The sequence below is a fragment of the Oreochromis aureus genome, linkage group 2 (assembly GCF_013358895.1).
Source record: "Oreochromis aureus strain Israel breed Guangdong linkage group 2, ZZ_aureus, whole genome shotgun sequence".
NCBI classification, from domain to species: Eukaryota; Metazoa; Chordata; class Actinopteri; order Cichliformes; family Cichlidae; genus Oreochromis; species Oreochromis aureus.
The window spans coordinates 22,459,688-22,485,799 of NC_052943.1; the positions used below are offsets into that span (position 1 = coordinate 22,459,688).

A 26,112-nucleotide genomic window follows, 5' to 3' on the forward strand; every position below is an offset into this window, starting at 1 on the left:
CAGCCTAATAAAGGCACGGACCATAAATTAGTGATGCAGCAGCTCCCACTGAAACCGCTTAATCTTCCCTCAATATACTGTAGTTATAAAGCCAGCAAAACAAAATTGGAACACAAACCCTACAATGCTAGAGAAAGAAACAAGGGGAACTTTATGATGATCATCACTTACAGCTGCTTCCTGTAAACCTTTAATTATTGAAGAACAAAATATCAAACCTTGTTTTTACAATGTCTTATCCTAATGCTAGGATACTGAGAGTCTGAGGATCTCAGAGAAGTCATGTGATTTTTATTTTTTAAATGGTGAACAGGGTATCACAGGATCAAAAAAACAAAAACAACAAAAAAAAAACCCCTCATTCAACACACCATTTAAGACTGAAAGCATTTTAGCAGTGTGTCTCTTAAAAAATTAGCACAATTCTTTCCTCACTGAATGAACGCCAAACAAAGAACGTCATGAAGCAGCAAAGTTAAGTTCGGACACAAGAATCAAACCTTTTTCCTGAAATCTCAGTTGCTTTCATAAAAGACATTTGCAGTGCAGAAAAAAAGTAACTTCTCCTAACCCACCGTTGCGTGCTTTGGTAGAGGCTTTAAAACATTTTCTGACAAGTTATGGAAGACACTATGTTGACAAAAAAAAGACACTGTACAAGTTTATTTACATTTCCGCTCTGTACATTTAGAAATATCAGGCAGGGTTTTACATTAAAGGCACAGTTTCATCCAACAATATTTATTTTGTCACAAAAATGTGGAATGGAAATAACTGTTTGCATTGTTTAACAAAGCTTTATGTTCTAGAAACAAATACCCTGCAAAAACGTGAACAGCCTGGCTGTTCAGTTCAAGAAACAAAGGCTGTATAACACGCATGTTTTGGAAAACACATGCACCGAACACATGCTTTGGCCAAAGAAAATAAATTTTATCTATCATGGAACATTGATGTTGATCTCAATACAGAGATGTGAAGTTTGAACTCTTTAGACACTCACATGCCACCCCCTCCCAAAAAAAGAAAATTAAAAATATGTATTGCACATCATGCTTGGGTGGCGTTTCAAAAAAGCACCAACAACGTGACTTGACACCCAAAGTGGGTCAATGGCAACAATGTCAGTATTGCCTTGCTTCTACAGTGAGTAGCCTCTGATGTCAACGCATTACTTGGATTTGTTTAATTTCAATTCCAATGTAAACATTTTAAATCCCTATGCTGTTACTGTAAATTTGCTATAGGAGTACAGTACCAGTTTATTAAACTACACATTTTTATTTTATATGCCTTTAATGTTGAGTACTTTAACAAAAATAGCTAAAAATACACCAAATTAACCTTTACCAAAGTATTCAGATGCAAATGGGATAAAAAGAAAAAAAAAAAAAAAAAAAAGGCATCTTTATCACACCATCACCTTTAAGTGTCCCAAACATGTGATAAGTGACCAAAAACAAAAACACAAAAAAAAAAGAAGCTATTTTATCCCTTTTCCCCAATGTTTTTCCAAAGATCGCAGTTACATTCAATTTAAAAAAAAAAAAAAAGAAAAAAAAAGAAAAAAAAAATACAGAAAATCTATTTGGAAACACAAGAAGGCTTGGTTGATAATCCTCAGATCCTCAGGCAACAAACTTGTTCTTGGTTGTTGAGCCACTCTTTGTGGCCGTGTCTGCATGTGACTGGTAACCAATGATCACTTTTGGCGGAACGCCTAGCCTCTCTTTATACACACGCCTAAAGAAGCAAAAACATTTTACATGGTAGCTATGAGACAAAACTCAGCCATTTAAAAAACAAACAAACAAACAAAAAAAAAAAAAAAAAAAAAAAAAAAAAAAAAACACACACAACAACTTTTGTTATATCTTCCTGTAACAGGCTTCTTACTCCAAGACTAATACTATATGATACTACAGAATTCTGAATCGTACTTCTCGACAGAAGAGAGAAAAAACAAAACAAACAAACAAAAAAACAAACAAAAAAAGCCTGCACAACAGGATCTAATGTGCTCAGATTTTTTTTTTTCTCATCTATAATTGTGGCATTTCCAACTTACCCTATGTGTGTGATGGCCTCTTTATTTTCATAGTCTGTAGTCCATATAGCGATCTTATCGCCTTTGGCTCTAACATTAATGACAGCTCCACAAACATCGTCACTGTAGTCGTCAAAAGCTTCTCCAACAAGACACAGGAGCTGCAGGAAAATATCAATTTTTAAAAGACTTGTTATTGTGGACACATCTTTTTGTTTTAAATGCAGTTAGTACCTGAAAGGTTGTGTACTTAACATTCACTGGCTTGTCACAGTTGTAGTTTTCTATTTAAAAAAAGACTGCAAGGATTCTGCTACATGGAATTCATCCTTTTATCTACACCCGTTTACACTGTACATTCCTATTGTCATGTGTCAAAACATACACACCGTACAAGGCCAATAGATGAGAAGAATGATGACTCTGTTAAAGCAACCAATAATACAAGAGGGCGCAACATACCGTCTCCAACCAGAACCGATCCAGGTCTGATTTACGTTGCTGCTTAGACAGAGTTATCAGCCAGCGGCCGCCTCGCCGGTTCCTTTCATCTTCCCACATGGGCTCAATCCCATCCTGCATTCAAACACAAGCCCACACCATATACATCACTGTTGCATACAAGTCATCAAGAAATTAATACATTAACAGACCACTAATGTATTAACTAAAGTCACATGAAGCTGAATTACTGAGACACTTGTATGCTCACAACTATCCACATCTATGACAGCGGGGAGAAGAAGAAGAAGGAAAAACACACCCCACAAACCAAAGCAACATACTCTATTGTGGGATTTTAAATTTTGGACGGTTTTTCCATTGAAACAAAAGGCTGGATAAAGCATTTAAATAAACTGAAAAGCTGAAATAAACCAGTCAATGCACACGGACTATGCCATTTGTTAGCCTAACGCAGAAGATGCTCCTTTCCATTCTGATTATTTGATAGGTGGGGTCCACTTTCAGTGTTAACTAAAACAACTTTTGTGAACCAGAGAATGGGAAATGACAGAAAAATCTCATTTTACATGGGAATGCTGCAAGTACTGAAAGGTACAGAAAAGCACTCCTTACCTTAAACAAAGAGTAGTCACAGCCAGACATCAAGTTACTTGACAGCTGAATGTGATTGTATAATCTAAGAAAGAAAGCATTTTTTTTTTAAAGAAAGAATTGTAATTTCATGCATCACCAGCAACCCACAGCTCGTCTTGGCACCAACACACACACACAAAAAAAATAATTCCCATTTCACAGACTCAGCATATGACTGAAGGCTGCACAGGACAAACGTAAACATCAAACACTGTTAGTTAAGTTGTAGAGAGTCTATTCGGAGAACTGTGGTTTATGTTGTCAAATGTCATTTTTGTACTCTGCTGCTTTTGGTTTTGTTTTTTTCAACTGTGAGACTCATATTTTGTGACAAGCTGGATCTGGCAGTGTTAGGAAGGTTTAGTCTGTTGTGATGTCTGGAACAGAAGACAACACAAGAAATACTTTTACTTTCTTGGCATCTCTCTCTCATTAAAAACAAACAAAAAACAAACAAACCAAAAAACCCAAAACAAAACAATCACAATAAGGCGTTAACTCTCCGACAAATAAAATTTACAGTGGTTCATAACTTCTAAGGGTCACCACTGGCCCAGAGACTACACTATAGGATCTATAGTTTAAGGATGGGCATGCCTTTTCCAAGCTTACTATAATGAGCATAGCATATGAATACATGCAACCTCTCCTCAACGAATAGGCCAATTTGAATTTCATTGAAACACACCAACACAAACAGGAATTACCATCAACATTTTTGCTCAAAAAACAAAAACAGAAACCCATCCATACTATAATTCTAAAACAGAAAGATTGCGTTAAGTTCCAAAGAGCAGAAGGTGCTTTTTAACCACATTTAAAAGTCTATGATATGGAGTGGCATGAACTCTAAAAGTATCAAAAACTTACGCCCAGAAGTCCTCCACAGTGTCAAATTTGGAGATGAGTACAAAAACACACAGCGGCGCAAATGCTCTAAGACCGTCCCGATTATTTTCGCGGTAGCCGGTAACCACGTGATTGGCGTTAAGGTTGGATCGATTTGCAACACAAGCAGAACTTCACTGCAGCTTTTTCAAACTACAGTCATTCTTGAAAAACCAAAGAGCCCACCTGAAAATAACAAAACCAAAAAACAAAACAAACAAACCAAAAAAAACCAAACAGATTCTTTACTACAGAGAACATCATTTACAGTTATATTGGGTACCGCTAATTCATTCATTTGGTTATACTGTCTACATTTGTCAGGTTGGTAGTGAAGAAAAATTTGCAATACAAGTATGTTCTTGCTCAAACTTTTACCACCTCAAACATACTATATAACAACAGCAAAACTCATTTAAGAGGGAGACTCCCACTACTGGAATATAACAGTTTAATTGTCTTCAGTATTTTTGCAACTGTTATAATCAGAATCAGACATGAATGTTATAAGAGCTTCATTTTGGCCAGCAGGTCTGGGGCTACAGCTGATTTATACTTCTACAAGAAAAGACAGACGTGGATAAATGCTTACCTGTTTTGTAATGGATGTTTGATGTAAGTTTCAGGATTCACAACCTTCTGAACAGCTGTTTCACATTTCTCAGTTTCACCATTTGCAGGAACTGAATTTGACGCCTAGAAGAAAAAGAAGTGCAAGTTGTTTTGGTATTTTAATGATTATAACCAAGTGTGTGCACACTGTGTCTGAGAGGTTTAGTAATTAAACGTCTTACGATATTTTATCGTTTCAACCCATGCCTGTGAAAACATTAAGCCATCGTGTCTACATGTTCAGGGGCCTCTTTAGCCCTGTTAAGTGCTCCACCTCCCTGTGGAACCATGCTGACGTAAAATGGCTTGAATCTACAGACTTATAGCAAACTTGAGAAAAGAAATCCGTTTTCTCAAAGGATAACATTTATTATAGTTTGCTACTTTAAATTGCATTATAGAGAAGATGTCTAGCTCCTTCTTAAAGACATTTCCCCACACTGACCAGCATTTGGTTTCCAGCTAACGTTAGCTGGAACCCACGAGAGTCGTTACCGGTGTCCTCTCATTCATACAAGTATCCGAGTTCAACTCAGGGCACCGACCGGGGAATATACCCAGTCACGCAGTATAAACCCGGCGTAAACGACACTTTAAAAACAGTTACTGTAAACGGTCTTACATGCAGTATTGCTGATATTAAGATTTTAAAAACAACTGGCTATAATTTACTATGCTAAGTTGCTTGGCTAGCGAGTTCTGTTACCTGTCAGAGGTAAAGTTTACAGGATTTCTCAGGCTCTCTATTACTTAGACTAAACTGTCGCCTAGTTGTCTTTTACCGCTGGTTAATTAAATACTCCATAAAAGTGCTGTTTGAAAGATAAAGAACCGCACATATCGGGCTTCGATAACCTATTCTGGCAAAGGAACTCACCACCAGTGCGGTCGCCATCTTCTGGAAATCACTTTGAGTTTTTCGCCGTGTGTTAAAATAGCTTGGATTGGGTCGTCTGGTACGTACAACACGCATGCGCAAGGAAATACGTACAAAATTAAATATTGGTTCAACGTGTGAGGGGAAAAAACGTCATCCTCCTTCAGGTTTGATAACGTGGACAAGGGTTAGTGGAAATAAAGTAACTCTGAAGTGATACGAACGCACTGGATTAACTGTATTCATAATAATTATTTACATTACGCGAAAACTGAGAATCATCTTATGGTTAAGACTGAATATTTCACTGCAGCAGTGGGAACTTGTCGATGTTTTTCTAAATAACAATATGATATAGACAATTATTCCCAAAATGTGTTGTTGCATTTACGTACATATACGTATATATATATGTGTGTGTATTTGTTCTTGTATTTGCCAGTGTGCTACTATTCAACTATGTGTGCCTCTGACCCAAACAGCCAGTCAGTTTATACAGACCCTGATGGACATGACATTAGAATATCGCAAAGGCAATTTTTTCATTCATTTTGTACCTGTATAGGAAAAAGCATGACGTCCATTGTCCATTATATGATACACAAAAACTGGAAATGTGTGAGTGACCAGTGAGACCATATTGCATTATGTAAGCAGCATTCTTAATTATTAATTGATTCCAAAATATAACAAATATTGATGTGGTTATGTAAATTAATTATTAAATATTGCTATCTTGATATTAACCAACTAAATGTCACTGAAAGACACATGCAGTTGGCTGCTCAAGAGCAGCAGTGAAAAATAATGGCAAACTATTCAAATGCAACCAACAGAAAAGCAGAAACCTTTGGTGTTAAAGAGGTTTTAATTGAAATGGTTCAGTGAAACATATCTTACTGTTAGTAAAAAAACATCTAACAGTCAAAAGTATGCTATCAAAACAAGTGCTGAGAAATAAGTGCTTTAACTATGGCAGGAGACTCTTTAAAGGCTGGATGTGAAGGATTTTTCTTTCAGGCACTTCAGAAAGTCAACACTGTGCGGATACTGCAATGAGAAGGGGAAAAAAAAAGAAAGTTAGGCTAAGGATGCAAAGCACTGCAGTTCAACACAAAATACATTCACTACAGAGCCACTTCTATAAATTGAATTCTAATGTGCACTGTTTTTCCACACCTCTTTCCAGCATGCATGAGGTCAAATCCCTCATTGATCTTCTCAAAGGGCAGTGTGTGGGTCACAAACTCATCCACCTTCAGCTTCTTACTCATGTAATCTTCCACCAGTTTAGGAACACTCTCCACACTCTTCCACCCTGAGGGAGAACAACAAAACCAGTTTTACAACTGCAAACACCAGTAAGGCATGACTGAACCATTTTACTGAAATTGTTGAGGCAAAGCACCAATTACCTAGATAAAAACAGATAAATAATAGGTCTTAATACAACTAAAAGAAGCTACAAAACTTAACATGCTGAATCTATGGGTTTAAAAACAGCATATGCATTCCAGTTTTCACATTAGCCAACAGCAATAAGGCTCATAAAATACCATTATAGATGATGTTTTCATTACAAAACAATTTGTCCTATCTGACTCCACTTAATAAAAGGTTATGCTTATACAAAAAATACGCAAAATAAAGGAGAAAGCTGCAGCCAGACAATATTAAGCACTTTAAAATAAATTCTTTAACTCAGGCCGTTACCTCCAAAGGCTGTGCCTCTCCACACGCGACCTGTCACCAGCTGGAATGGTCTGGTGGAGATCTCCTGTCCAGCTCCAGCTACACCAATGATGACACTTTCACCCCAACCTTTGTGGCATGCCTCCAGAGCAGCTCTCTGACAACAAAAAAAACAAACAAAAATAAATAAATGTTTTTTTTAAACTTACCTTGTACACTACTTACAAAGTTAAACCACAGTGTTACTGGGCCTGAGTCTCACCATAATTTGCACATTTCCAATGCACTCAAATGAGTAGTCCACACCCCCATCAGTCATCTCCACCAGAACCTCCTGGATTGGCTTGGTGTGGTCCTTTGGGTTTACAAATTCAGTGGCTCCAAACTCCTTGGCTTTTTCAAACTTATCAGGGTTGATGTCTACACCGATGATCCTGGTTGCTCCAGCAGCCTTGCAGCCCATTATAACGGCCAGGCCCACAGCTCCAAGGCCAAACACAGCACATGTGGAACCAGGTTCAACCTGAGTGAGCGTGAGGTAGAATACAAATGTGAAAGTTTAAGTGTTGTGCCTACATGATAAATAACCATATAAAAACAATAATCCAAGTATGAACTCTAAAATAGATTTGGCTTACGTATTGCTGTTCTCATCTTTTTTAAGTATGGGGAAAAAAACGGGGTTAAAACACACAATAATTGAAACATGGATCTTAACTGTTGGCTCCTATATTATTTTTTCTGTAAAGACCTGAATACATAATTTAAATTGGAAGGACCTGCTAGCACATCTAAAACTATTTGTATGAAACTGCAAATTAAAAAAAAAAAAAAATCTATCATCTATTTTCCTATTACTCTATAGGTGACACTGTAACAAACATGTAAAAAGACTGTAAATAGTCCAGTGACATCTAACCCCCTTTATTTAATGTTTTGCACAATGTCTCTGCAGATGAGGAGCGTCATGTCAAACCCACCTTGGCAGTATTAAGAGCAGCACCATATCCTGTAGAAATGCCACATCCGAGAAGGCACACTTTATCCAGCGGAGCCTTCTCATTCACCTTGGCCAGAGAGATGTCAGCCACTACAGTGTACTCAGAAAAGGTGCTGGTCCCCATGAAGTGATACACTTGCTTTCCCTTGCAAGTAAAGCGTGATGTCTTATCAGGAAGCAGACCCTGACCCTGGGTTACTCTGCAGGGTGAAGGGGGAAGGAAATGTGCAAATTAGCATGATAAAATGTGCAAAGAAAACATAATAGGTTCTGACTGAGCTTTTGTTGCCCTGTGGTGGGGCATCTTTCTTTAATGAAATTGTTATCACAAAAGCAGAGTTCACCACCTCAAGGTTACGTAAATAGGCCTTCATACATTACCTAATTTTCTGGCAAAGGTTAGTCTTGGGGTTTTTGCAGAATTTGCATTCACCACACTGAGGCACATACAATGGGATGACAGTATCACCTTAGAAAAAGAACAAGACAAAAAACAACCCACATGCAACAAATATTTATTCATAAGTATACCAAGAAGTAAAATATTAAAGTTTTAATGTTTTATTTGGCAGTAGTTTACCTGGCTTGAACTTGGTAACACCTTCACCAACACTTTCAACTGTTCCAGCACCCTCGTGTCCCAAGATGACAGGGAAAAGCCCCTCAGGGTCACTGCCACTCAGAGTGTAGGCATCTGTATGACACACGCCTGTAGCAAAGATCTGAAAGACACAGTGTCACTTAAAGTTCACGTCAGGCATGGCTGCTGGATGGAAGAGTGTAATATTAGTACTACTTTATTTAAAACATTATGTTGAATTGAACTTAAACCTTATTTATGAAAAAAAAAAAAATCCCTGACTAATTTAACATGTGGTTTCAAACCTTAAAACCAAAAGCCTGAGGTTGATGCGATTGAAAGAATAAAGAGCAAAACAAATCGTTTATTTTCCTGCTTATCAAATTACACTTTCATAGGACTCTTCTTTGTTTATGCACAGCTCTCTTAAGGACGCGGTCTGGACTTTTAGTGACTGCAGGGTACCCAGGTTCAGTGGCTACAAAAAAAAAAGAAAAAAAAAAAGAAAGAAATCCAAATGATCACCCCACCACCATGCTTGACGGATGGTATGAGGTGTTTGTGCATATATATTGTGTTTGTTTTTCACCAGATGTGGTGATGTGTATTGTGACCCAACATCTTCACTCTGTTATCATCTCTCCAAAAGGAAATTGTTCCAGACGTCTTGTGCTTTATTCAGATACAACTTTGCTAACATAAGCTGTTCTGCTATGTTCTTTTTAGGGAGAAGAGGATTTCTCCCAGGGCTCTAAAAAAAAAATGATACTCAGATACTTAAGGCTTCTTAAAGCCAAACACCCAGGTCTTTATGAGGAATTTTGTGAGGCTCCCATTTCAACCGCATTGAAATATGAATGAGAATTTAATATTAGCTGTTTTACAATTGGCAATTACCCGATAGCCACATTAGCAGCCTGCTATTATTCAGGTAGCAGCTAATAAAATGATAAGGTTAATGTGGGAGTTAGGCAGCAAATATCAGTCTTGCCCATCGGTAATGTTAATAGGCAGTGTTAATGCTATACATTTTATTAAGTCTCAGAATGAAGCTGAGAAAAGTCTGTCAGCAACTACCCTGAAACAGTGGAAGCCTACCTCTATTTGATCAACAGCAAAAACATGGTAACCAGAAGCACAGGAAATAATTATAGATGTAGCTGAATACACTTACACAGACTAGTATTGTTCTGATCTTTATTTTATTTTTTTAAAGAAATACCTGTTAATATTAAAAGTTTTGTCAGTAATTTTTAAATGTTCTCCATCCTATCAAAAGTTTTGTCAGTATTGAGGTGACAAGTCTACTTTCATTTTACAATTCAATGTTATTTATACAGCGCCAAATCACAACAACAGTTGTCCAGCTTCTTTTGTACCTTCATCAGCTTTAATATTTAACACGCTAACTGAGGCCTGTAGAGCCTGAGATGTAGTCTGACCTTGGGGTGAATGTGCTGGGGCATTCACTCCTGTGAAACTTCTAGCATTGTATAAATACTTCAGACCAGCAAAAGCCAAAAAAAATCTGCTTTAATAGAGGAAGTTACACTTACTGATGATCCTTTAATTAAGTGCATTTGATTAGCAGCTCCTGGCTGCTACTTATCCTCTTAATTCCTATGGGAATAGTAAAGGTAGTTTTTCAAATGATTGCCAAATGAGTCCTATGAAAGCTCTTTATCACATGACTATAACAACACATCTCTCAAAATAATACACAAATACTGAATAAATCTAAAATGAACGTTTTGTTTTGTGTTTTTATTCAGTTGCAGTCAAGTCAGGCTTTAGATTTATGAACGAGTATGATGATCTAGGTTACCTTAATGCGAACTTCATGAGCCTTAGGTGGGGCTACCTCCACCTCTTCAATAGAAAGAGGTTTCCCTGGCTCCCAGGCAACAGCTGCCTTGCACTTGATTACCTGAAAGCAAAGGACAGTATTTTTCCATGTCAAGTGAGTAGCTGCAGCTGTGGGTTGGCTCCAGCTTTACAGTCCCTGTGGCAGATCGAGCTAGTTGCAACCAGCGTAGTTAGCCTTTGCACTCTGTCAAAGATTATGCTTCTCTAAGATTCTTCCTGATAATGTTTGCTTTAATAGTATTCAGCCTACATAACTGTCCCAATAGCGCCATCAGTCTTGATGCTTTTTAAACCATGCCATCACTATTATCACTATGGCTTTTAAGTGCTGCAGCTACTTGCAAAAAACTGCCGCTGACCCACCAAAGATCCCTGTTAAGTAATCGAACAGTGATTCTTTGTACTTCATTCAGAGCAAATTAATGCGTGCATGCTAGCTTACAGAACTTTCCAGGTTTACAGTAAACTTGAACGTTAAGGCAACTTTACGACTAATGCACAAACGGAAACAATGTTTGTTTGTTTGTTTGTTTTTCATATATTTCTTACACAGTACTCACTTTACCAGCTGTCTCCATGCTCGTTGTTTCTAGAGAAGAAGAGAACGGGCCACTGAGCAGGCGTAAAGGAGTTAACCTTCGGACCAATCAGATACGAGAACGCCTAGCGTACGCATGACGCATTTGGGAGCAATGAAGAAAACAGGCCAAAAAAGGGCGCTTAAGAATTTCAAATAGCTGCATGCTGCTGGTACTACTGCTGTTACTACTAATGATAATAATTTAAAAAACATTAAAAAAAAATACTTGTGATTAAAAGATATTACTAAATGAAAACATTTAGTGTTTTTTTTAGTAAATGAAACATTTTTTTAAACACTTTTCAGAAATAACTTCAGTCATTACTGAATGTCATCATTGACAGTGGGGACTTTCGCATTTTGGATGCTGGAGAATATGTTATGTTTATCTTTAAAAACTCACTGATATATTTGTACAGTTGGAATAAGTACTAACCCTGAACTTGAACATCTTAGAACTTCATATGAAACTAGACAATTGTTAACAGCTCCAGTAAACATCAATAACAAATGATGTTCTTGACCAAAAATGCTTCAGGTGTCTTCAAAGAGTGAGAAGGATATCAATGCAATTTGTGTTTTGAATTCTGTTTTTATATTTAATTTTCACTCACTTATGGCAGTTAAGCAGCACCAGACATGCAGCTGAAACAATAAAAATTAATACTGTCTCACACACATCTAAAATTTAATTTGGAATAACAATTATGAGCTATCAAATTCACTTATGATAGACCTCTCATACAAATATTTTAAAAAAAAAATACAATGCCAAAATGCCAACCTTACACAGCTGATCTTCCTACCAGGCTCTAAATATACGACGTTTGACATTTCCTCACATCTGCTGTTTTCAGTCTGTATTTTGTGTTTAACCTCATATTTTCCTAATATCAGAATTTCCTTTTTAAAATCAGTCACTCTACTTCTAGAAGTCTTGTTCTTGTTTCTGATTGGTGAGATACTGCCAGCAGCACCTCTTTCATATAAATGTTGATGATGATGTTAGGATAAAAAAACTGGGTAAGGAAAACATATCTTCGATATGTTGAAGCTTGTTTCAAAGTACAGCACGCTCTTCCAAGTCTCATTATAAATCTAAAAGTCAGAGTTAAAAACCATTTGTTTCTGCACTATATGAATAATTACTTAGTAGTTGTTTTCAATTTAGCACCTTTATTATTCATTTTGCACATTTTTAAAATGTATTTATTTATTAGCACTGCTTTTAGTCCTTTTTAGGCTCAGTTGTGTAGGTTTGATTGATCCAGAACCCAGGGTTGATTGAATGCTGTCCAGTTGTTACTCTGTGTCATTTTCCACTTGGTCATCTGCAGGACTGAGAAACTCACAGGGTTTAATGCTGCAACTGTTCCTTGCAAACAGATGTTGTTTCTAGTATAGTGGTTTTTATCGTATAGGAGCCTGGAGTTTGATTTCCTGTCAGGAAGGAAATTTTTGGTCATGAAAGTTAACATGTTGGATTGCACATGGTGGGTAGTTCTTGAACCAGCTGAGTGTTTCGGGGGTTCCCCTCAGAGTCTGAGAAATAGATCAACACATTGTGCCCAGATGCAGGAAACAAGATTCACACTGAACAAGCTGAGTTGGCTTTTGTAACATGTCAGACTCATATAACAAAGATATAAAAATGTGAGTTTCAGTTATTGATTTTTTACCTGCAAAAATCAGAAGGAAAGAAGGATCCTACTACAGTGGGGAAACAACTAAGAAAACATCTTTCACTGAGAAAAACTGCCAGTTAAACTAACAGTGAGGACAAAGGGCCTCCTGAACCGCTCAGATCTGCAGCACAGTGAGAGAAGCTGTATGCCACTGCTGCTCCGCTGCCCAGTCAGGAGGCTGTGGAGAGGGTGTCTGCTGTTGTCCATTATAGCTTTCATTTTTTCAATGTATCCCTCACAACCACAGTCTTAAGTGTCCAGCCTCCTGCCAAGCACAGAGTTGGCTTTTCCCACCAGCTGGTCCAGCCACTTGGTGTTTTGTCTGTTTGCAGTAGCATAAGAGAGAGCACTGGCCACCACTGCGATAATCTCATCACACACAAAAGGACCTCAGACTCCACAAGAAGAGCTGGCTCTGCACCTTTGCGTAGAGAGCATCGGTGATCAGGGACCAGTTGAACTTGTCATCCAGTGGGACACCCAGATATTTATAAAAGTATGGAGAAGCCAGATGGTCCAGCCTAGATCTCCTGAAACCCACCACAATCAGCTCCATCGTTTTACGTATATTATTTCCTTTATAAAAGCATGCCAAAAAGAAATTGGAACACCATTAACACTACTGCACTACCATGTACGTTTTAGTTTCACAACACTTGTAGCATTTCCAACAATGTACAAGAGCAAACCACAGACTAAGCCCATAACACATCAATGAATAAGACACATTTATGTTTTTGTCACTCAGTGCATTCAAAACAAGTCAAAAGAAGAACATGATAACGAGCACTTCCCCTTATGAGTTGCCCACTTCTGTCTTATAAAAACAACACTGACAGAAATGTCCCCAAGTCATCTCACAAGTCATCCAGTCCTACTCATGCAGGACAAGAGATACGTCTTCCTGCCATGACAAGGAGCCCAGTACGAGCACAAGGATTCTCTGGGCCTTGTTTTAAAGGGGGTTTGAGACAGAACCTGCACTGGTTAGTAACTTGAGTTAAATAGAGCATATTTTCATGTGACTCATAAGCAAGGAGATGCCCAAAGTTAGTAAAAACCTAGTTGTGCCTGTTTTTTTTTTTTTTTTCCTTTTGATTTCTATTGTGGATAAAACTGTTGAATGATAAAGAAACAGCCACACAATTACAGAGCACCTTTTTTTTTTTTTAATTGAGGCATTTGATAGCAATGGTAACTCTTTACGATATTACAAACTACCAATGTTTTCAGCTGAAAACAAGTGTGACATCCTGCACATGAAGAAATTTGGACATGGAGGTTTGTGAATATGTTCAAACACCATTCTTTTCACAAATATACAATAATCCCCACAAATGACTCAAAAAAGGTTCCAGCTACAAGAATACATTTTAGATACAAATCTTGAAGATCCAGCAATCTTCCAAAACTGGTAAAAAATAAAAAAATTAAAATAGAATAAGAATATCAACTCTACAAATAGAGACGATGTTCATGAGTCCAACAGGCCAGGATCTGACACAGATCATAGCCTTTTAGCTGCGAGAGTGAACATATTATGTGATCGTCACAATGAACCATCAGAGTCAGATCATCTCCCACCTATAAGAAAACAAAAGAACAACGAAGTTCAGATATTATAAACAAACCATGTTACACATCAGGGGAAATAACCATAACATTGTAAGACGATAGAAAACCTGCCAACCTCTGAATCCACGTCCACCACCGCCGCCTCCTCTTCCTCTGAAGCCTCCTCCACCACGGCCTCCTCCTCCACCACGGCCACCTCCACCTCTGCCTCCTCGAAAACCACCTGAGACAAAAAGAAAGTAAAATTAATCAAACTACTCTTGCATGCCATACTCTAAATATGCATTAGGCTTTATTTCCATGTTCAATCTACAAAAGTAAATACTGAGCAAAAACTGAGCATAATTCCTAGAGAAAAACAAAAACACAAATGTCTGTTTTGTTATATATTCTAAACACTTAGCCAGAAGATTAAATTAAAATGAGAATGCCATCTTACCTCCACGACCACCACCCCTTCCTCCACCTCTACCCCCTCCTCTGCCTCCTCTTGGAGGCCCCTTTTCTCCTGGTGGCCTCGGGAGGAATCTCTGCAGTGGTAGTAGCTTCATTGGATCTATATAAAACTAAAAGCCAACATTTTGGTTAGAAATCTGAGGTATTAAATTAATCACTAGAAAAGTTTGAGACATTTTTGGTACCTTTTGTAGTTTCTTGAATGAAGACGCCTTCATATTTTCAGAAAGTTTTACTGAGAAATACTGCAAAGATGGGTTAAGGAAGCAACAAGAACACTGACAACGTCAAACAGATCCCCACCACCAGTTCAATCAAAGGTTTGGAGAAAAACAAAGACATGAGAAAGGATACAAAGTCTCTGAGTTGGCCAAATATCTCATCCACCTTCCCAATCTGCTCCTTGTTTTCCAAGTACACTGGGGCATTGAAATAGGGAACCTTGTTTTCCTCTGTTGTGCACTTGCAGACAATGTCATCTTCACATGGATGCATGAACTCTCCCAGTGCTGTGAAGGGTGTGAAGACAATGAAACACAGTTAAAGTTTAAGACGTGCAATACCATGACTGACAACCAATTTAAATTTCTGTCTGGTTATAATAAGTCAGCATATGCTTGACTGCTCTGCAGTTCACTTTATGGGCATCTAGCACAAGGTTTCTGTAAGTCTGAAATTCTTTGGAGGCCAGGGGAATAAATGGGGGTTAAAGGAAGTGACCCAGAATATATGCTAAAACAGAAACTTTGAGGCACTAGAATATAAACATTTAAAAAAAAAAAAAGATCAAATAAGTTGGAAAAAATCTGTTTCTGAACAGCCCAATGAGTAGAAACACAGATACATCTTTAACAATATTACAATGTGGACTTAAAATATATTTCATGGCAACCTAACTCCTGGTACAGCATGTTATATTCACATTTTGTGGGATGATCATTAAATATATAAAAGATTGATCTTTTGTCTGTAATGCAGTTTGAATTTAAACACTTACATATTGCTCATTTTATTATTACTATTCTTACTACTACTACCACCACCACTACTATTATATTATTAATACTATTACTAATATTATTTAACATCTTTGCAAATATAATTGTTTTCTGGTGTATTTAGGACAACTTGGAAACATGTAGTTAAAGTTAATTAACATGAACTGGATCTTGAATTCCTCATGTAGGTGACACACGGTGTATTAACTTCATACTCTTGTCACATAGAATATTTACTGAAGTTCTCCATTCACACACACCCAAAGGTCCACCATTGTTTTAGAGTTGCCTGCTAACACTGACCGGAAATTTATGCTTCAGTGGGCAATGTACATAGCCGCAGACGCTGAGAAACCCTATAATGTAACCTACCCTGATAAACTGACATGCACCTACCCTAGAAATATAATTACATGTCACATCAACACTGCCACTACTACCATGATGGATACCACTGATTTCTCCTATGCATTTCTGGCTACTTTTTTGATGCAGTGCTAGAATTTATCAATGACAGAATAATAATATAAGGATCTGTTAAAGGAATAGAAACCATAATACGGACTCACAAATAGCAGCAAATTCCTACAAGGAGATTGTCAAAACTATTGGAATGGACACTAGGGAAATGTACAAAGATGTGGAAATACTAGAGGAACAAATATAAAAATGACAAAGCAAAGAGTGGCGACCCAGAAGGGGAAAAAAACTTTCTGGTATTTTGTTTGTTTCTATTGTGACTGGCACCACAGGTAAACTGCCAGGACTCCACCACAAAGTAATTAACATGGTAAATGCTGACACGATAATGTCATCTTACATAGGTTACATGGCCTTTACATAGATTCAAGCAAGATTGTGTGTGTGGACATCTGCATGCCTGCCTTTCTTTTTTGTTGTTTGTTTGTTTTTTTTGTGACTGCACAGACTAGTTCGTGGTGACTTTACAGTACAATGCACCAAGAAGAGCAACAGGACACAGGTCTTGTTTTCCATATCCTTGGGATAGTCTCCATCTTTGATGAGGACAAAACTGTCACAGCCTACCTACTCAGCCACACCACTTCCCCATAACTGTGTAATGGTAATACTACAGAGTCAGTGTTTTGGCAATATCAAGACTGTTTGCTTGCATCTCATTGTCTGAGAATTCACGCGAAGCTGTGGTAAAAGGTTAGCTTCACATGTGTATAAAGAAACACTCGGTTTAGCGTTTTGTGAGCTCTGGGCTTACCAACAACATACTCAGGAGGTCCATAGTCTTGCTGTCTGTTAAAACCCCCTCTTCCACCACCCCGTCCAAATCCTCCACCACCTCTGCCTCCACCGAATCCTCCTCCACCTCGTCCAAATCCTCCACCACCTCGGTTAAAACCTCCACCTCTTCCACCACCTCGTCCTCCTCCTCTGAACGACATTCTCCTCAAATGCTCTGTAAATAAGAAATTATAAAAACACAAAGACGACACAGCTCACCTGAGTTCATGCTTGAAGCTAAACACTTATGAATGAATTAGCCTGCCCATGATTCGGGCAAACTATGCTGACTTGGAAGCTATTGCTTATGCTAGCTGAAGTGGTTAGCTTACGTTAGCACAACTCAGTTATTCAAAGTACGAAAATTCATCGGAGTTTTCTAACATAAACCAATACGATACGTAGTCGTTTAAAAAACAGACACACCGAAAAAGTGCGCAACTCGGATTTTGCACAGATAAAGAAAATTACTCACAAATTTGACCGACTGCCAAGACTTCAGACCGCTGTGCCGGACTTCCATGCGACTACAACACGTGTGACCAGAACGTGCCGTAAAGGCAAGGGGCGGTCTCGGAAAGTGTCGTAAATGCGCTGACAGAGCTAAACCATTGAAGAAAAACTAGAATTAGAAGAGGGCGCAACCTGTCTGCTGTTTGACTCGGTCAGTTCAACTTTACCCACTCAAATGTTGATATAATGTAACTCGCAGCTGTTTTGGTGATAAGTGCAGATTTAATTATTTCTTTATTTAAAATTTTTGTTCAAATACAGGCTGTTTTATATGAAGACAGCATCTGCCAACAATGGCAACAGATGGAAAGGTAAGAAAAAAGTTTTTTTAAGCTTTTTTTTTTTTCTTTTTTACTGTTTGTCTTATAAACAGCTACTGTTGCTTTTGGGGGTTCTGCTTTTCATTCTAAAGTTTTCTGTCATGGAGAGTGTTCATTGTTTGTTTGCATCTGTAACTGCGCCCAAACACAGTCACTCATCCTTGGAAACTTGTTTATTTTGTTTTGGTTTTTTTTCCCCTTTAGGTGATCACATGCAAGGCAGCTGTTGCGTGGGAGCCCGGGAAGCCTCTTTCTATTGAAGAAGTGGAGGTGGCACCACCTAAAGCTCATGAAGTCCGAATTAAGGTTGGGCACAGCTCAAATTTGTCAGCAATACGGCAATAAGTATGATTTACATATGATTATTTTATTTCCTGTTAGTGTGACTGTTAACCACAGACTACTTCCACTTCCTGAAACTGTCACATCATTTGGCACATCATTTGGTTTGTACAGGTTGTTGCCACGGGTGTGTGCCACACAGACTGGGAATACCTGTTTGAGACTGGAAAAGGGATGAAATTCAGACCATTCCCTTTAGTACTTGGTCACGAGGCAGCTGGTATAGTGGAGAGCATTGGTCCAGAAGTCACCAGATTCTCCCCGGGTAAAGTGTACCACAACCAGTCAGATGACATTTGTTATGAGTCTTATTTCTCTTTTTTTTTCTTCTCAGACTTACATAATTGTTTCGTTGTTTTCGCAGGAGACAAAGTTATTCCTCTTTTTCTGCCATACTGTGGGGAATGTGAACGCTGTCTAAGTCCAAAAACAAATCATTGCAAGAAAAACTGGTGATTTTATTTCCCCATTTTTGAGACAACCACGTTTACTCTATTACTTAAAATGTGTTCACGTAAATACTGTTCTATGTGTCTTTTAGGACAAATATGCAAGCTGGAGTTTTGGCTGATGGGACTAGCAGGATATCTTGCAAGGGACAGCAGGTTTACCAGTTCCTTGGAGTCAGTTCTTTCTCTCAATACACTGTGGTCCCTGACACCTCGGTTGCAAAGATAAGAAGCGATGCACCGCTAGACAAAGTCTGTCTGCTTGGATGTGGTGTCTCCACTGGTTATGGAGCTGCTATTAATGCAGGCAAGGTTAGAAAACTGAATTCGAAAGGTTCAAACTAATACTCTTAGAACAGATGTGACGAAGCAACAAATTTGAAACGATATATTGATGAACATGACAATATATAAACAGCCAAGGATATTTTAACCCCCCAAAAAAAGAAAAAATAGTGATATTTGTATCTGGAAGTTTTCTGCTTTTTTATGTTTACAATATGCTGCAAGACTGTAGTCATTTAATATCAACACTAGAGGGCAGAAATGACACGAGTGCTACTAAGTTTTCTGGATAAGGTGTACATGTCAACTACTTTACACAAATTCAAATAATGTAAAATAGTTCCATAGTGCAATGGTTTACACATTTGTATAACATGTGAAATACATGTTCCTGTGTTGGCTGCATGTGGAAAGGAATCTGCTTTAAAAATCGCCAAAGTCACTGAGGTGACCCTTTGTGAATAAGGGAGCAGCCAAAAGTAGGTCCACACACATTAACATAAATAAAATGACAAAATCAGGACACTTTGTACTCCATTACTAAAAAGAAACCAACTAAAAATGCGTGGAAATCCTTGCATGGGTTATTTATTTAGACATAATTTTAATCAAGATTCACAGACCTGATAATATCTCATGTATGTGTTTAAAGGAATGTACTCTAAATGTTATATTTGCTGTAAAAATTATCTGTGAAAACGCTGAAATGATCTTTAAGAACTATTAGCTGACTGGCTTCCAACTTTTGTGCATTCAGGTTGAAAAAGATTCCTCGTGTGCCGTTTTTGGGCTTGGAGCTGTTGGGCTGGCTGCCGTCATGGGTTGCAAGGTTGCCACTGCGAGAAGGATCATCGGGGTTGACATCAACCGTGACAAGTTTGAGAAAGCCCGACAGTTTGGAGCGACAGACTGTATAAACCCAAGAGATTACAGCAAGCCTATCCAAGAGGTTGTGGTGGAGATGACGGGTGGAGGCGTGGACTATGCGCTGGAGTGTGTTGGAAGTCCAGCTATCATGGTGGGTGCCTCATTTGAAATTTGGCATGCGATTGTGTCAATGCAAATTAAGTCTTGTGACTATAATTAGAGTACACTGTACAATGTCTTCTTTGTTAACCTAGATTTGATCTCTTTTGCAAAAAGTGACACAAGTGAAAGATTTAGATAATGATACAAATACAAAATGATAATTAGTTAAGCAACTGCTTCTGTCACCATAGAATGCTGCACTTGAGTCCACAAGAGATGCCTGGGGTACTTGTGTCATTGCTGGATGGACAGAGACAGAAACAATGAGCATTTCAGTTGAAAAGCTTCTCATGGGACGTACCTTAAAGGGCACTTATTTTGGAGGTGAAGTAAACAAAAATTACCTTACATATTAGATTATTTAATTGCATTTCTGGTGTAAATGTAGATTTGAGTGATGAACATAAAATTGAGTGTATCATCCTGAAAAACTGTCCCTAATGTTGTCCGCCAGGGCAAAATGTAATGTTATGTTAGGGTAAAAAACTTTGCTATTGGATTATTAATAGTTAAAATGTGTTAAAAATTTATATTACAACTGCTTTGGTATTAGAATTTTATTTTATTAATTTTTTTTAGGTAAAGCATTCAAAACAATCATTGCTTGTTTTCTCTGATCAACATTCCTGAACCTAAATATTATTGAAGTACGATTTAATAACCCACAGAAAAATGAGAATACGTAAAAAGTCTTGAGTTGTGCTCAGTTAATAAATTAAACAATCGATGAATCATCTAAATTTCTGTCAAAATAACCAACAGTTTTTGGTTCCTGAGTTCAAAACGTATATAAGAAGTTCAGTGAGGACAGACAGTTAGGTATATTCTACATAAACTATATAATCACTTTTACAGTTTGTAACAATAAATTTACATATGTTTCATGTACTATGAGCACATCAAACTCACATCTGATGTGCACTGAATTGGCTGTGAATGTGTCCACAGGACGGTCTTACAACAGTGCAATTCATATTACATGAAAACATGTTTACAAATTGAGCTTGTTAACTTTTTCTAAAGGGTGGAAGAGTGTGAAGGATGTGCCTAAACTGGTGGATGACTACATGAATCACAAGTTGAAACTGGATGAGTTTATTACGGAGAAGCTCCCGCTAGTTCAAATCAATAAGGCCTTTGACCTTTTAAAAAGTGGTAAAAGGTGAGACCTTTCATATGTGTACATAAACAACAACAGAAAAGTCCACTTAGCCATGAATACCGGGACTGAATTGCTATTTAGGGACAAAATTGTGTATATGTAAGAAAAGTATTTTCAAATCTTTAACTTCTGTCTAACATGTTCTGTTTGATTAAACAAATCACTTGATTCAATTTGATTGATCTTTAGAAATAATTTCAGAAACTTATTTCCCAGGACATTAAAATTTAAATACTATTTGGTATAGTGTGTCCTTAATATTTCTATTGATTAAGTATTTGATTACCTTGAGACCTTAAGACATCCAAATATTCACATTGATTAAGCTAGAACAGTGACTTGTGGCTTAAAAAAATGGATAATGTTTGTAGTAATGTCCACTGGATTGATTAATTGTATAAACATTGCAATTCTATTGTATGATAGATGTTTTGGTTCTGTCAGAGCTGAAACTTCAGTATTAATTTTTCTTCTTCTTCTTTTTATTTTCTTAGCATCCGCACTGTCATCAGCCTTCAAGATTCTTAAACAAAGGATAAACCTTAAATGTCTGCCTCATAAAATGAAGTATTCTGTCACTTTTATAACATTTTGCATTGTGTTTGTCATTTTTGTGCTAGTTTCACAGTTAAAATATTTTCCATGCTCGGCTTTGTAGGAAATGACATGCCACCATCTGCCACTAGATGGCAGTCGTGTAAAAGCGTTGACGTTTGGGTCCACTAAAGGCATCATCTCAATAAAAACAGGTTTTCAGCGTGCAAAGAATCATTTATTCATGTGGATTTCTGAGATTATTGTTTTTGCTTATCATTATCCATCACACAAAAATGTTTACTTCTTTTTTGTAATTGGTTGTATTTGTTGTATACAGCATCTGCAGGAACATCAGGGCAAATTCTTTTTGTCATGCTTGGAAGCTGCAACGATGGTCATTCTAATCCAGATATCAATGTACAGCAATAGTTGTAATTAAATACCCTTGTATAGAACATGCTCTAAAAGACACAGGAACCAAGTAGCTGAATCTGTCATAAGCCATGAAGAAGTATCTGCTTCATGTGGTCAGGCTTACCAAATTTCGTCCTTGGTAATATTATATATTGATTTAAATGGGAGTCACAGAGAAGGGCTAGAATAACAGTTGTGGGCTGTCAGGACAGAAGACAAAAGGTTGTTTGGGGAATGCCTCCCAGTGAAGAACTGAAATAGCTGCCGAAGGAATTTGTTTTATTGAAGTTCCATTCAGATCAGATGAATACCCTTGGCACTTACCTCACTTTTCCATCTTTATTTAAAATGGAAAATAAATTGGTGCTCTTCCTTCCTTTCCTTCTCCTCTGCCTGTATGCTATCAATCACAGATTATACAATTTAGGTCACCTTCTGTTACTAAAAAACCCTCAAAGTAAAGAATGTTTTTGAGAAATAGAACACATAATAATGCACATAATGCGGCAGTAGAAGGAGATAAGAGGGAAAGATCTAAAGAAATAGGAAGACAAGTTTTGACAGGTGGTTATGTGACTGGGCACTGTCATCTATAAATGTTGGACATGCTCACAGATTTATAAGGCTTTCTTGCGGACATGTGTCCAAATGTCTGTCTCATCCATGGGAAAACTATCCAAAGTGACGACCATAAGTCTCCTACCTCTTTTTTTCCCCTCTTTGTTTTTGATCCTTGCAACCTCTGGAATTGTCACAGCATTGTGCACCAGACACAGGGAGGACATGTTATCTGAATTACAACCTCAACACTGTATGCATTTGAAAAGCCTTAACTGTCCATTTTTCACTCATCTGTACAGCTTTTCTGCAGATACAACCTTTTAGCATGAAGAAGCATGGAGTTGAATAGTGATAAGAGATACCAACCCTGATATTTACATGTTTTTTCCCCCCTCTGTTGATTTTTTTTCGTTTTCTCTTGGTATCATTACTTTCCTGAGACTTTTAGACACGATACTTGAGGTAAATGCCATGGCACAAATAAAGGTATGTCTGGAAAAAAAAATCAAAACATGCTGCCTTGCCTTTTCACAACATTTAGAGTGGGATCAAGGGATTTCCTCTTATTTATTAAGCTATATTCCTGTGTGACGGGATGATGGCACATTATATATGCTAAGAATATAAGAATAGTAGGCAGAAAACAGCCTATTTTAACAAAGGAAGTCTATGTGGGTTTAAAAAAAGAATATTCTATATTGGTCTTTGTTTGTTATTTCAAGTCATATAGAAAAAAATTTCTCTTAACATAAAAGAATTAGTAATGGAAATAGAAGGACTTGGTTGAATATTATTTGTCTTGTGGAGTGGCATCGAATCGATAAATAAGATGAGATTCGCTGAAAGCAGCAGTCGATGTTTGGCTGTTTCACCCCATCATTTTCACATTCCTTCGACCTGGAATCAAGCTGTATGAATTTTTATGATTACATTTATGTATATTCAAGAAGTAAAAGACTTTAAAATAGCTTTTTTTAATTTTAATTTTAAATATTTTTCTTTCTCTGCCACATTAAGGAGAATAAATAAATAACAAAACTAAAACAATTAAAGAGGAAAAAAAGGGTCAGTTTCAGCAACATGGTTATACAATACAGCAACGCAATGTATCTACTGCTAGTAATATTTATTCTTTTACTAGATGTTCCATAATAATTTAATACACATCTAATTTATATTTGGCTTTATCTGGTATTCGTTCCCCTTTCACATTGTTGCTTTAGTCTTACAGTGAGAATTCATATCAAACATTAAAAAAGTGACAGGTTTATTTGTTTTTCACTGGCTGACAGAATTAAGTCTGACAAAATGTTGAGATTTTTTAATCTATGGCAAATACATTTTCTATCAGGTGAACATATGTGTTTCACTTTTCAATTTTTTCAATCCTTAAGGACATTGATGATGTGTTTAGTGAACATACAGTAACAAGCATTCTGCGTTATATCCATTCTATACACAATATATTTTGAGGTGTTTCAGTGGCAAATGCAGTGGTCCAAATATTCAGTGTTAACTACTTTGAATTAGTCTTTATATGTTCTTTTTGCAGTGCAACAGCTTTGTAGGGCTTCACTTCTGTACGATACTGATATCACTGTGTTTTCATAAACCTCTTGCACACTTGTTTCGTGTCACTGGAAAATCAAAAAAGTAAAACTAAAATTGATCAGTCAAGAAATTACAATATCCATATCTGTGAGAACTAAACCTGAGACCAAGCAGATATACTGTATAGCCTCAAAGCTATGGAAGAACGGCCCACTTAAGTCACTAAAGACTGCCAGTGTGAGGCCCCTGTTTTATCAGCAAATCCTGGCCATTATACGCCTAATGCCAGGCATTGCCTGTGACATTCCCGGTCTTTCACTGACACGGTTAGCTTTAGCTTCTGTGTCAGTGGAATATACTCAGATTCACTGGAGGACAGCACAATGTGGTACTTAGTGTAGTGGAAGGACAACTGGTTTTCTGCTGCATTAGTGAACTGTGCAGTAACATATCTGGCACGGCACTGTGTGTTGTTTTTAAGTGAAAAGCCTACTTTATCTAGGTATTATCATTTATTTTTAGAAATTATGGCTGCCATGTGTTGAAGACTTGATAACAGTGCATTTGGCATTATAAAGTGACTGAAAATGGATTCAGATACTAGTATTGTTATAGTAATGTTTTCCATGCAACAGCACTCTAAAAGCAAAAGACATATGACATGGCTAACAAAAGTATATACAAGACTATTACATTTTTCTGTGCTCCTCGTACAATATTAAAATCCATAGTTACATTTCTCAGCGGCATTAGTGTAATACAAAACCTTTAACCCTAATAAGAACTGCATCATGCACCCCTTATTGAGCCATGCATGACCATATGTTTGTGTTTTATAACCTGTGACACTGTTTAATAGTTAAGTTGCAACAAAGAGCAGGATTAGGCAGACCACACATGGCTATTACCAAAGAGACACACAAACACACATACAGAGATACATGCGTGACAGGTCTAAGCTTTTGTTGTGTTTTGTCTGACAGCAGCAGTAAAGTAGTAATTGAGAGATTAGCTCTAAGGTGCTATCATGGCACTCCTTTGTTTAGTCTCTCCCATAGTGGTCACCCAGCACATCACCAACAGGCATGGGAAGGAGTCATACTCTGGGGTAGTTTGAGTCTAGCTTTTTATAGCTCTTATGACTTAGTATTAAAGATACTGAGGATACATTTTTATTATATATTAATTAGATACCATGGCAAAAGTAGAGAATCATAATTTGTGTTCATGCTCTTACCCGTGACTCATTGTCACTTTACTTAAATGTAGTGCCCCAAAAACGGCAGAATAACTTCTGACCCTGTGGGCTTGACAGGACTTATCCATGACAGACTTGAACATAGCCCTATCCCATCTGCCACTTATTCTTTGTTTTAGTATGCTAACTTTGAGTCAACAGAGTATTTTGATGTGGTTATGGCATGGAGGTAGGGGAAATATTTCTCTGAGACCCTGTGTGTTTACCCGGTAATCCTTGAGAAGCTCACAAGCATGAAGAAAGTACTTGGAGATTTACCTTTCTTCCAAACCTGCTCAATTTACCTCTCCCCTGTTTCCCACAGCCTCATGTGGCTGAGGTAATTCCCGGGAGGGTTTGTGAACGTTTTATTTATGTGACTGTAAGAACATAATTGATACGAAATAAGTGGTTGTGTATCTACATGGAACAATCTAAAATGGTTAATATGCTGTAGTAATATGCCTTTAAAGCAAGTTACATTTTTATAAATTTACTGCA

At 37.4% G+C, this 26,112-nt stretch overlaps 4 protein-coding genes across 6 annotated transcripts; 1 reads left to right on the forward strand and 3 right to left on the reverse strand.

Moving 5' to 3' along the window:
* Positions 1-269: 269 nt before the first annotated feature.
* On the reverse strand, positions 270-5,640 carry eif4ea (eukaryotic translation initiation factor 4ea). Its single transcript, XM_039620963.1, has 8 exons — positions 5,523-5,640; positions 4,626-4,729; positions 4,188-4,219; positions 4,016-4,079; positions 3,125-3,188; positions 2,510-2,623; positions 2,069-2,208; positions 270-1,743 (listed from the first exon to the last, which is right to left on the reverse strand). The coding sequence occupies exons 1-8, from the start codon at positions 5,616-5,618 to the stop codon at positions 1,629-1,631; spliced, it is 729 nt and encodes a 242-aa protein (XP_039476897.1). The 5' UTR covers positions 5,619-5,640; the 3' UTR covers positions 270-1,628.
* Positions 5,641-6,371: 731 nt separating this feature from the next.
* LOC116335157 (alcohol dehydrogenase class-3) lies at positions 6,372-11,314 on the reverse strand. The gene is made up of 9 exons (XM_031758771.2): positions 11,221-11,314; positions 10,620-10,721; positions 8,795-8,936; positions 8,596-8,683; positions 8,195-8,414; positions 7,477-7,737; positions 7,236-7,371; positions 6,702-6,840; positions 6,372-6,572 (listed from the first exon to the last, which is right to left on the reverse strand). The coding sequence occupies exons 1-9, from the start codon at positions 11,236-11,238 to the stop codon at positions 6,548-6,550; spliced, it is 1,131 nt and encodes a 376-aa protein (XP_031614631.1). The 5' UTR covers positions 11,239-11,314; the 3' UTR covers positions 6,372-6,547.
* Positions 11,315-14,071: 2,757 nt separating this feature from the next.
* Positions 14,072-17,776, reverse strand: gar1 (GAR1 homolog, ribonucleoprotein). The gene is made up of 7 exons (XM_031757864.2): positions 17,687-17,776; positions 17,189-17,386; positions 15,311-15,465; positions 15,142-15,201; positions 14,940-15,066; positions 14,616-14,723; positions 14,072-14,509 (listed from the first exon to the last, which is right to left on the reverse strand). The coding sequence occupies exons 2-7, from the start codon at positions 17,370-17,372 to the stop codon at positions 14,499-14,501; spliced, it is 645 nt and encodes a 214-aa protein (XP_031613724.1). The 5' UTR covers positions 17,373-17,386; positions 17,687-17,776; the 3' UTR covers positions 14,072-14,498.
* Positions 17,777-17,781: 5 nt separating this feature from the next.
* On the forward strand, positions 17,782-22,079 carry LOC116335165 (alcohol dehydrogenase class-3-like). 3 transcript variants are annotated; one of them, XM_031758781.2, is made up of 10 exons: positions 17,782-17,875; positions 17,986-18,035; positions 18,249-18,350; positions 18,501-18,651; positions 18,751-18,838; positions 18,928-19,147; positions 19,878-20,138; positions 20,341-20,473; positions 21,173-21,311; positions 21,806-21,979. In XM_031758781.2, the coding sequence occupies exons 2-10, from the start codon at positions 18,018-18,020 to the stop codon at positions 21,837-21,839; spliced, it is 1,146 nt and encodes a 381-aa protein (XP_031614641.1). In that variant the 5' UTR covers positions 17,782-17,875; positions 17,986-18,017; the 3' UTR covers positions 21,840-21,979. The 3 variants fall into 3 exon arrangements, with proteins under 3 accessions (XP_031614641.1, XP_039476911.1, XP_039476906.1); XM_039620977.1 differs by lacking the exon at positions 21,173-21,311 and having other exon boundaries at positions 21,806-22,079; XM_039620972.1 differs by lacking the exon at positions 17,782-17,875 and having other exon boundaries at positions 17,882-18,035.
* Positions 22,080-26,112: the final 4,033 nt, after the last annotated feature.

Coding starts and splice junctions, on each gene's coding strand:
- eif4ea (XM_039620963.1), bottom strand. CDS start 5,618: ATGCGTGTTGTACGTACCAGACGACCCAATCCAAGCTATTTTAACACA. Junction 4,080..4,187: donor GTTTTTCAAGAATGACTGTA/GTTTGAAAAAGC, acceptor ACGGTCTTAGAG/CATTTGCGCCGCTGTGTGTT. Junction 2,624..3,124: donor GTGACTACTCTTTGTTTAAG/GTAAGGAGTGCT, acceptor GTTTGAATGCAG/GATGGGATTGAGCCCATGTG.
- LOC116335157 (XM_031758771.2), bottom strand. Junction 7,738..8,194: donor CTGCTCTTAATACTGCCAAG/GTGGGTTTGACA, acceptor ACGCTCACTCAG/GTTGAACCTGGTTCCACATG. Junction 7,372..7,476: donor TTGGAAATGTGCAAATTATG/GTGAGACTCAGG, acceptor TTTTGTTGTCAG/AGAGCTGCTCTGGAGGCATG.
- gar1 (XM_031757864.2), bottom strand. CDS start 17,372: ATGTCGTTCAGAGGAGGAGGACGAGGTGGTGGAAGAGGTGGAGGTTTT. Junction 15,202..15,310: donor TTGGCCAACTCAGAGACTTT/GTATCCTTTCTC, acceptor CCATCTTTGCAG/TATTTCTCAGTAAAACTTTC. Junction 14,724..14,939: donor AAGGGGTGGTGGTCGTGGAG/GTAAGATGGCAT, acceptor TTTTTGTCTCAG/GTGGTTTTCGAGGAGGCAGA.
- LOC116335165 (XM_031758781.2), top strand. Junction 20,474..21,172: donor AAAGGGCACTTATTTTGGAG/GTGAAGTAAACA, acceptor CTTTTTCTAAAG/GGTGGAAGAGTGTGAAGGAT. Junction 21,312..21,805: donor CTTTTAAAAAGTGGTAAAAG/GTGAGACCTTTC, acceptor TTATTTTCTTAG/CATCCGCACTGTCATCAGCC.